Source organism: Impatiens glandulifera, chromosome 5 (assembly GCF_907164915.1).
Source record: "Impatiens glandulifera chromosome 5, dImpGla2.1, whole genome shotgun sequence".
Taxonomy (NCBI): domain Eukaryota; kingdom Viridiplantae; phylum Streptophyta; class Magnoliopsida; order Ericales; family Balsaminaceae; genus Impatiens; species Impatiens glandulifera.
This window is the reverse complement of record NC_061866.1, coordinates 37,179,869-37,191,848: the sequence shown is the minus strand read 5'-3', so window position 1 is coordinate 37,191,848 and position 11,980 is coordinate 37,179,869. Positions and strand designations below refer to the sequence as shown.

At 32.0% G+C, this 11,980-nt stretch overlaps 1 protein-coding gene across 1 annotated transcript; it reads right to left on the bottom strand.

The window, feature by feature from the left end:
* Positions 1-7,634: 7,634 nt before the first annotated feature.
* Positions 7,635-8,229, bottom strand: LOC124940510 (CDGSH iron-sulfur domain-containing protein NEET-like). The gene is made up of 2 exons (XM_047481032.1): positions 7,949-8,229; positions 7,635-7,883 (listed from the first exon to the last, which is right to left on the bottom strand). The coding sequence occupies exons 1-2, from the start codon at positions 8,155-8,157 to the stop codon at positions 7,784-7,786; spliced, it is 309 nt and encodes a 102-aa protein (XP_047336988.1). The 5' UTR covers positions 8,158-8,229; the 3' UTR covers positions 7,635-7,783.
* Positions 8,230-11,980: the final 3,751 nt, after the last annotated feature.

Genomic DNA, 11,980 nt, shown 5'->3' with positions numbered 1-11,980 from the left:
CATAAATGTGTTACCTCCTCTACCTCACAGAATGGGTGAAAGATGTATGGACGATTCTTTCGGAATATCGCGAAGATGATCTCAAAGATCGCCATGATAGCTACGAAAAGGTAAGAAGAGAAGGGGTCCCCTTGACTTACCCCGTTTTTACCCTTGAAATAGCCTCCGTGGATTTCATTGACGCTAACAACAAAGCAGAATGATGAAACGCATTGCATAATCCAATCGATAAAAATCATAGGAAAAACAGAAACAACTAGAAAGTCTCGAATGGTTTCCCATCTAACAGAGTCGAAAGCTTTGTAGATATCTATTTTGAAAGTCACTCTCGGGGATATTTTTTTCCCATATCCTTTTAATAGGCTCTGAATGAGAAGAATATTATGAGAGATTGTCCTACTGAGGATGAATGCAGATTTATTAAGATTTATTATTTTTCCTATTACATTTTTAAAACGTTTAGAAATGATTTTTAAAATTATTTTATAAATCACATTGCAGCAGGAAATTGGTCTAAAATCTTGTACTTTCCCAGGTACCGCAGTTTTCGGGATCAAGGTTAGAACCACTGTATTCCATTGCTTTAACATCTTCCTATTTTTGAAAAACTCTAGAACCCCATCAGTAACATATTTACCCACAACCGACCAATTTTCTTTAAAGAACTGTGCATTAAACCCATCAGGACCCGTACTTTTATTCCCATCAATACAAAACATAGCTTATTTAACCTCAACCTTTGTGACCACCCTTTTCAACTCGCGACTATCTTCTGCAAAGATTTTCCTATCAATAATCTGATACAAGGTATTCAGGTGACTTTGATGCTGCTTTCTTGTACCCATAAGCTGCTTATAGAAATCGATAGCCAGATCTTGTACATCCTTTTGACCTTGAACATATTCACCATCATCATTCTTCAGCCTGTACACATTGTTTCTCATATTTCTAGCCTTGCATTTTATGTAGAAGAAAGCTGTGTTTTTGTCACCCAATGAGAGACAACTCTGTCTTGATTTCTGTCTAACAAAATTCTCTTCAAGAAGACTCAGCTTCCTGAAGTTTTCAAACGCATACCTTTCTGTTTCATTGAGTTGTTCATCACTATCATCCCTTAATAACTTGTTCTGAACCTCTTCCAATTCTTCTCTAGCAGCCAGAACTCTATTGGAGATATTGCTGAACTTCTTCTTGTCAAAACTTTGGAGATGATTCTTCAAGAGCTTAAGCTTCTTAGAAACCATGTACATGTTGGAACCTCTAACATCTATAGACCATACGCTTTTGAGAATACCCTTGAATTTATTATTATCCATCCAAAAATTGAAAATTTTAAAGGGCCTTTTGAACCTTTCTTCCTTTTCCCAGAATAATTTAATCGGATAGTGATCAGATATACCCGGATTCAGAATATGAAGTTGACTTCTCAGAAATTGGTTAATCCAATCCTCATTTACTAGACATCTGTCAATTCTACTTTTTCTAATTTGCTCATTCCCTCTCGTAGAGACCAAGTGAAGAAGTTCCCAAAATTGGTAGGCTCGATACAACCCATATCTCTGATGCAATCATTAAAGTCAATCATATCCCGAGTTATTTCAGATTCTGGGCTACGATTAGATTCGTTTTTGGTTACGTTGTAATCACCGAGGACAACCCAAGATTTATCAATACCGATCCAGTTTCTGAGACAATTCTAGAGGAGTCTTCTATCAGTGCTTGAGTTGCTACCATAGACAGTAGCAAGATTAAACACGATTCTTGTGATTCTGTCTTTGACCTCCACCAGGATTGCTTGATCATTTGAAAAGAGAGCCCTGACCTCAATAACTTTGTTATCCCAAATAACCCAGATTTTGCCCGTTTTGTCATTTGAGTTGTGAATGATTTCCCAGCTACTATCAATACACAGTTTGCTAACTTTCTTAACGTTCCAACTTTTGACTTTTGTCTCAAGAATACCCATAATAGAGATCTTCTGATTCTCAATGATCCTCCTGATTTCTTTGCATTTTAGAGGGTCACTGAGTCCCCTTATGTTCCATGTTACTATATTCATGAATGAATATAAGTGTTGGGTTCCTGACTTTCTAGACTGTCCTGGACCTCTTTATCAGAGAAATCATAAGCATCACTTGCCTCGATATCCTCAATGGCTACAGTTTGATTACATGGAATACTATTGCCATTGAGTGAGGGTTGTCTCATGTAGATCTCATCTTCTCCAGTGATAGAGTTAGTGGCTTTTGGATCCAAGATCTTTCCGCTTTGTCTTCGATTTTCATCTTGTTCTGCTCTAGTAGGTCTTTTTTGACTTTGAACCTGTTCACTACTGGATTCATGTCTGTTATCGATTTTAATTCGCCCTACTTCAGAACTAAGGTTCACTGCCTTATTCAAGACCAAATTGTCTTCTTATGCACTTGATCTTTTGATTTCACAAAACCCAAGATTTCCCAGTCCATTCTCAAGAGCTTCTTTATTACTTGTTCAAGATTCTCCTGTTCATCATCTCAAAAGGTGGCTTTAAGCCCAAGGATCAGGTCATTTCGAATTTTGATGACATTATTTTTTCGGTTCCTACTTGCATTCCTAGAACTGTGAAGAGTGGACTCACGACCTATTGGAGTGCATTCAGACCCAATTTTGCTTATTTCATATGGGCCAAATACTCCCCGTCCCACAGATCTTTGAATTCTAGAAACTTTGGAACCAGGACATGTAGTTACATCAAGACAAGTTCTTTGATCAGTATTGGGACCGGTGGAGTTAGGACCAACAATAGTATCATCCACAATAATAGGACTTGTGCCAGTATCAGGACTAATATAGCCGGGATCAGCAATGGTTGCACATTTTTCATCAGGACCGGTAGTAGCAAGTCCGGTAGCTTGAGTAGTTTCATGATCAGCAAGTCCAGGACCAGACTTAATATGGTCAATATGGCAAGGAACAATAGTTTTATGAGAAGCTCTAGGACCGGTGTGTCTATGTCCCTCTTTATCAGGACCGATACCCTGACCAAGACCGACGTTTTGAACAAGACCTATACTTGAGAAAACAAAATTCCTAGGACCGATGCCCTGAACATGACCAATATGATCAACGTTAGTAGGGTCAGCTTGTACCCTTACCCACTTCATTCTTTTTCCTATCTTCTTCCTTACCCTTATCTGTTCTTGCTTTTGGTTGCCTATCTTATCATCCTCAGTGCGTTCATTGCTGTTAAGTTCAGACCTGTTCACATTTCTCTCAACCTGGGCCTGATTTTATCCTATATTGTATATTAAACTTATTTTAAAATTTATTAATTTAATTTATTTATATAATATTTTTTATATAACATAAATTTATAATAATGTTAAAAAATTATAATAATGTTCAAAAAAATATTTTACTTTAATATATATATATATATATACATATATATAATTATATAATAATTATAAATATAATTATAAAAATCTATTAATGAATTTTTATAATTAAGTTTAAAATAATTGAATGATATTATAATATCGTGGTGTAATTTATAAATTAGTAAAATATATTGGTAATATTAAAAAGTTATAAAAGCTTATGTAAAGACGAATATTATAAGAATATTCTTTTGAGTTTGAGAATTGGTTTTTCGGTTGGAGAAGAATTACTGTTTGATGTGACATTTATGCTAAAATGAGTTTGAAAATGGGTTTTTCGGTTGGAGATGATCTTAAACCAAACAAATGAGTTAAAAAAAATTAAATGTAATAATACGAAGACCCTTCAAAAGTTTATTTTACATTATTAATCTCTATATTTATTAATTGATCTTTAAATAATTTTCTTTTTAATTAAAATCTATATTTTATTTTTTCTGGATATTTATTATATTCACTAATATTTTAATTATGTTTTTAGATTTTTTCTTAAATTTTAAATTTCTATATGAGTAAGAGAATGACTAGATGTGAACTTAATTACACTCTAACTGAAAATGTATGTTGGGTATTAGCATGTGTCACCAAAAGGTTAAGACAGTACATATGCAAGAGATTGAATCCTATCCACTTCTTATTCCAATGAACAGTCTTATCGTAAAGGATAACCAAATTGATGATGATGATATTCGAATACAAAATAGCCTACACAATACATAAATCTATAAAAGAAAGCATTGTTACAAACTTCATAACTGACCAACCCATCATTGTTTAGTAACAAGACGAACTATAATTCCCTGATGATGAAATCATGATCGCGATGTTAGGCATATGGAAATTAATCTTTGACGGAGCTTCAGACAAACAAGGATATGAAATTATAATTTTATTGGTTGACCTTAAAAGTACCTACAATCAGATATCCATACAACTTTGATATCCTGTTACAAATAACGAGGCCGAATATGAGACATGCCTCTTTGATCTCAAATTGGTATAGAAATGGGGAAACCAAATTAAAGGTAATAGACGACTCTAATTTGGTTATATCCCAAGACAATGGTACATGGAAAGTAAAAGGGGAAAATATGAAATTCTATCATGCTCATTTGAAAAAACTTATGAACAAATTTGATCAGGTATCATTTGTTCATGCCCTAAGAAGCCAAAACCGCTTTGCGAATGCCTTGGTTACTCTTGCAATTATGAATCAACGGAATCAAAGTGAAGCCACTCAAGAACCGACAAAAGTAAAACATGCTTTTGAAAAGTAAAAAGAAACTTCCTGCAAAAGTTATGTCAAACCATGGTATGATACTCTCTAAAAAATACATAGAATATGGAGAATGTATGTCCCATTTCTAAGCAAAGGAACGACGAGCATTGTGCCAATATTCCACTAATTATGCTTGGATAGCAAACAAACATTACAAACGATCTTTCGATGGTCAAAACATGATATGTGTAGATGATCTAGAATTGAAAAAAATCATATAAGAAGTACACGCAGGAGTATGTGACCTGCACATTAATGGAATGACTTTACACAAGAAATACTCTATTTAAGATATTATTTCTAGAACATAGAACAATAATGTGTGAACTATGTAAAGAGTTGTCATCAGTGTCAAATCTATACTAAATTAAACATACACTAACATCAATACTCTCTATAACATAACCTCTCTTTATCCCTTTTCTACATGAGGAATTGATGTCATTGAGAACATTCATCCCCATGCTTCAAACGAACACGAGTTTATACTTGTAGATATTGACTACTTCACCAAATGGGTAGAGGCAGGTTCTTATAAAATCTTGAAAACATCTAATGTGGCAAAATTTATCTGCACTAACATCATCACTAGGTATGGAGTTCCTCGCACCCTGATTTCAGATAATGGCCGATACTTCCAAGAGAAAGTGTTACAATTGTGCGGTCGAAGCGACAAATAACATGTGATTAGAATCATCAAAAATATGATTAACACATACAAGTATTGACAAAAGAAATTGTCATATGCTTTATGAGAATATTGTATGACCACTCGAACCTCGACCGGTGAAACCTCTTAATCATTGGTTTAAAGCATGGACGTGATACAACCAATTAAAATCAAGATTCCAACTCTAATAAAGTCATATTATCGAGGAAGATTGGATCAAATCTCGATATAATCAACTGACACTAATGGAAGACAAAAGGTTAAATGTTTTGTGCAAAATCCAAGCCTACGAAAAACGAATGTGAGATACCTTCAACACAAAGATAAGACCCAAAAACCTCAAAGAATGTGATCTTGTTCTCAAACGAACTCGGAGGCTACTCGATCTAAGGGAAAAGTTTCATCCCCAATGGGAAGGACCCTTCATGATAATGAAAATTCTTATCGGAGGAGTAGTTCCTCTATTTACAGTAGAAGGCGATAATTCATTGCCCCGAGAAATCACGATACGCTTAAGAGATATTTTGTATAATATCATGTTATGCTGAAAATGGTCTTGAACTCAGTCCTAAAAGGATCTTTTTTCGACATAATCTGATCCAAGTTTTGTAAAACTTGCACCACTAATTAAAGGACTTTTGTCTTAACTATGAAAGACCTAATTCTTCTTAATAAAAGAAAAAAATAAAAGAAAGAGAATATACCTAGGCAACATACATTCTTGTAGGCTCAGTCTTAAATAAACCAAAACAAAATTTTGAATCCCTTCACAATAAAATGTTAGGAAAGAAAGAAAATATTGATCCCTTCTATGAACTAATAAAAAAGATTTCAAAAAACAAGTTAGGATTATCACTTCCACAAAAAATGATAATCTCAAAACAAACCCGACAATTTCATAATAATGTCGAGAGAATGATATCGATCATAAGCTCTTTTTTATTCTACACGATTATCCAAAAGAGAAACTCTCCAAAGAAGGATTTTGAGAAAAAGAACTGGAATAATTCAAACCAAAAATCAAGGCCAAGAGTCACAAATTGAGAAAGAACATCTCATCTCTTTCAATACAAGAGAAAAGAGAAGATTAAAACTCAATGATTTAGGAAGAAAAAACTACAAAACAAAAATGCCAAAAGAAAAAAGAATAAACAAAGAAAATCTCCACAAAAAAGAGAAAAATGTTTATGTGTTGGTTCAGGTATTTAAATCACCATCCGTTGCTTACTTAGACTCTAGTCTTGATTGCTACAACAAGAACAATAATGTATCGATTCTATTGATACACCCCGGAAAACTAAAAAAATGTCTCAAAGAGGTTAGGTATTGAAATACTATTTGTTGCTCACTCAAACTTTAGTCTTGATTGTTACGACAAAAGCAAAAATGTATCGATTCTATTAAATATACTCAAAGTCAACAAAAAGAAGAAAAAAAACACATATATGGAAAACTCAAAGCTGAAAGTTTTTAAAATCTCTTTAAAGGTATTTTAAGATAAGTAAACTTTCAAAAAAATGTGACTTAAAACTAAGCAACAAAATTATGTGCGCTCCGTCAAAACATCAAAAATTTGACCACCAATTTTTATCATATCTACTGAAAGAGACACGAATATGTCGGTCGAGATCTACTTGAATAAGAAATCGTCGTCATCTAAGAGTCGTCCGAAAGAGAACAATCTACCCAAATTTGATCATGAGCTTCGTCGCTTGGCGTGAATTACCGTTTGAAGCATGGTCATGTAAATGTTATGTTTAAGACGTGAAGTACATTTATAGTTATGTTTTATTTGATTATATTGTTAAGATAAATGTATACATTTATAAAGTCACAAGTTTAATCCATAATTAAAACGCCTTAAGTTTGGATGTACGCTCATTCTAGTTTTAAAGTTTTAAACCCTAGAAACAAAAAATGTATAGCATATATTTGGTATTTGGTTTGCTATGGCATGAAAATGTTGACGGTCAATTTGAGCATCGTGAAATAAAGGGAAAGGCCTAACTAAGCTTGAGGCCTGTTTCTAGATGATATTGTTGTTGCCTATTCGTCGTGCAAAGAAAATTGACATTAAAAATTACTTGATTAAGTCCATCTACAACCACAAGCTTAAGACTACCCAATATTTCTATGTACTAAACTAAAAAAATTAAAAAAATGTGAGGCATCCCAAAACTAGTCAAATTAGATAGTCAGTCAGTATAATTAGGGCATCCCAAAAGTGAGGGCCGTCCCTGGCTATATGTAAAGGCATAATGGGATGTAGAACCAAAAACTAGAAATTTGGAATTCAAGAAAACTCGTCCAATGACTAGCATTATTACAGGTAATAAAAAACACACCATTAATTAATGAAGAGAAACATCAGATAACATTAATTCATAATTAATTAATAATATGTTGGCAATTGATCTACTTCTTGAGTAGCAAAGGGCCGACATTGTCTCCAGTTTCTTTGTTGTGCTTTACATGGCTCCCATCGCACAAAGGAAATGTCTTGGACCTCCAACACCTACATTTGTTATGAACAAATTAATTAATTAAAAAAAAAAATAGAAATATTAAAAAAGTAATTACCTGCAGTAGGCAGTGTTTGGTTTGGCAAGATCGGCCACAACAACAGTATCAACCACCTTGGATTCTTCCTTCCTGACAGAAGGGTTTACAGTACTTGATCTCACAACCACCCGAGAACTGAATCTGCCGGACTTCACCAATTCCGGCGTGGATCCGCCGCCGTAGAGGAGACCAACACCACCGGGGGAGAAGCTAACAAGGGACGCCATTAATACTAATCTATGAACAGCAGCAGTAGTAGTAAGATGAGATGAGATGAATTGAATTAGATGGGTTTTGCTTACTTGGTTGGTTGGTTATTATAGAAAATGTGGATAGCACACGCCCCTTTCTTATCATGTATGGATGGACAAAACCATGCCATCTCACCCAAGACCTAAAATTAACTTTTTCAAATAAAAAACTCCCCATATTTATTAATAAAAGTTAACTTTTTTTTTTTTTTAATATCTTCACAGAAAAAATTAGTAAAAGTGATTATTAATAGATCAAAAATGATAGGGTGTAAAAAAAAAATAAAAATAAAAAATCACTACAAAAAAACACGTTTATGTCGTGAATAGAAATGTAAATAATAAACAAGCAATTGACAACTATATGATTGAAAACAACATAAAGAAAGAGAAGTGTACCAAATTTAGATTTTATCGGTCAATTTTTTTTGTTTATGGCGTAATAGATATGATATCTATATATTTAGTTAAGTTAAAAATATTTTAATATATATGATTTTTTTTTTTTAAATTATGTTTTATACATTTATTTTTGTTTGAAATTGTTTATTTTATATTTATTTTTATGTGTAATAATTAAGTTCTTTAAAATAGTATAAAATGAAAAACTTAACTCAAATATAAATTATTCTTATTTTATGGTTGGAATTTGAAAATCTTGATAACTAATTTATAATTTAAAATAATCGATTACTTAAGGTTCCATCTAGGTTATATTTATCATATTTGGATTATAAGTTATTTTGACTAATAAACTTATATTTATCCAATTAAAATTTTATTTTGTGTAAGTTCTGTCTAGCCGACCGATTAGAGCATGTTACAAGTTTTGTATTACGATATCATATTTTATATTTCGTAATTTTTATTATATTATTTACATTTTAACTATATGACAATCAAACATTTTTATGTCTTTTATCATCAATATTTTTTTTATTGTTTAGAGATAATTTTGAAAACATAACACAAATATACAATATCTTAATTATAAATATGGACGAGATGAATGAATAACAACATCGCCGTCACTTCGATCTGGACATCGTTGTTTAGAAATAGAATAGAGCATATGTGACATAGTTTGAGAATGAAGTTGAAGAAGTTATCTCAAGACATTGTTAAAGTTTTATCCGTAATAAGACTTAGAAAAATAAAAATTGATATACCACATATAAGAAGACTTTGTGCTTATTTTCAACCGAAATTAACAGTTTTATAATGTTTTAAAAGTTTTAGATATTTAAGGTGTAAATTCTAACAAAACTAAATGTATAAGAAACAATTCCAAACAAAAATAAATATATTAGAAGCAATTTCAAACAAAAATAAATGTACAAGGGCAATGTAAAACCATAATATATTGAGATATTTCAAATTTAATTAAATGTAAAAAGAGCATTATACTTATTATCTCATTTTTTTTATGTATATAAGTCATAGAGAAATATTAAAAAAAATATAAAATCTCTTCTCATTTTATTAATTATATAATATTTATATAGGAGTACGAGGTGTCATATTAACTTTCTATATTCAAATATAATATAATATAATATAATAATATATATATATATATATATATATATATATATATATATATATATTCTCATTCCTCATCGTTATATATAATAAAAACAAAATTATATTTCTCAATATAATTAAAAACAAAATTGAACAATATTATAATTTTCAGTATATATATATATATATAAAGAATGATAGGGAAGTGACGTGGGTTGAATCTACGACTCCCCCACCTCGCAACCTGGAAAAAATAAGTCATGATGGAAAAGAAAAGTCAACGCGCTGTCACGGTCCATTCACATGGGATGACGATGTCAAGCCCACAAGATGCACATCCTAGAAGATTCTAGATTTTGCTAGACTTTTTGTTACCATGGAACTCTCTAGAATTCTCTATGAGTTTTTAAAGTATAGATAAAGTTATAGAAATCTCTAAAATTCTCTAGGAGTTCTTAAATATTAAGTAGGTTATAGAACTCTTTATATTTCTCTAGGAGTTCCAAAAGTATGTATAGATATGAGAACTCTCTAGAATTCTCTATGTGTTTTCAAGTGTAAGTAGTTAGTAGAATTCTCTAGAAGTCTCTAGGAATTCTTGGGTCTAGGTTAGGTTATAGAAGAGTCTAGATTGTCATAGGTCAAGGAGGATCTAGAATGATCTCTCCACTTGTATATAAACAATTCTTGGCCATAAACCAAACACCTCACGATACTTCACAATACCTCACAATCTTGTACCTCATAGTTGTAATAAACAAGATATTCTACAAGCTCTTTTTCTCTCAAAGTGTTCCATCTTCTTTTGTCTTTAGAAAGGCTGACTAGCTAGTATTGTGATAATCTATACTAGTACCGCACGGGATGAGGAAATATTCGACGACCGAGTTTCTGCCCGTGACTGCACGTCTAACTGCGTCTGTGTTAGACTGCACGTCTAACTGCGTCTGTGTTAGACTGCACGTCTAACTCCGTCTGTGTTAGACTGCACGTCTAACTGCGTCTGTGTTAGACTGCACGTCTAACTGCGTCTGTGTTAGACTGCACGTCTAATTGCGTCTGTGTTAGACTGCACGTCTAACTGCGTCTGTGTTAGACTGCACGTCTAACTGCGTCTGTGTTAGACTGCACGTCTAACTGCGTCTGTTAGACTGCACGTCTAACTCAATGCGTCTAATAGCCAATAAGTCTAATGAACCTCATTCAGACTTAGTCTAATATAACATATTTTCGATACACCTGCACCAAAAACAATTAGACGACTTAGATTAAGTTTTATACCAACTCATCATCAAAATTACACTGGTCAGAATACTTTGACCCTTAGTCAAAATAATTTGACCCAACAGAAATTAAGTCTGAGATTTAAATATACGTATCTGATAGTATCATAGTTTTGAATCCGGATTGTAAATTTGATTTGTTGAACTTGTGGAAAGAGAACAGATACAAGTATCCAATACTTTTTCAATTGTTAGAGACGTCTTAGAAGTTCTTAGCATGGGAAAAAGACTTCTTGATCCCTCTAGTAGCTCGATAACTCCTGCAACGGTTGAAGTTCTTATTTGCACCTAAAATTGGTTACTCTCTAAGCCAATTGTATCTGAAATAGACAAAACATAGGATTATTTGGACAATCTTTAAGCTATTGAAGAAGGTATCATAATTTAATTTATTTTTATTAATTTTTTAATTCTTAGTATTTGGGTAATTATTTGTTCTAACTTTTTATTGTAGAATTCTCGATTAAGTTGGTGTTGAATGATGAATTATAAAGTGTGGCTTAGTTGTTTTGAAGACTTCAATTGGTAAGTTTTATGTTTTTAACTATGTTTAATTGTTTATTGATATATCATTTTATATAATTAAAGTTAACATATTTAATTTTTTATTTTGTTTTTTTATGCAGATAATTGAATGTTGAACGTTGGAAGTTGAAAGTGATTTGCTATGGTGTTTGTTTTAATTTCAATATTTTTAATTTTGAGTTTAATTGTTGTTTGTTAACTGAATTTTTTTCTATTATTGAAAACTTAAAATTGGTATGGTTTATTTTTAACTTGTTCAAGTTTGCTAATGGATTTTGTTCAATTATTGGTGCTTGGTATATTTTCTTTTTGACTCGTTGAAGTTGGTAATTGATACCGATTTTGAAAAATATATTTTAGCTATTTTATTGATTTTAAGTTTTCGTTATTTTATTAAAAACCGATATAACTAAATAACTAACTGAGACGATCATCAAAACGATCAAACCAAACCGATCAATTCACAA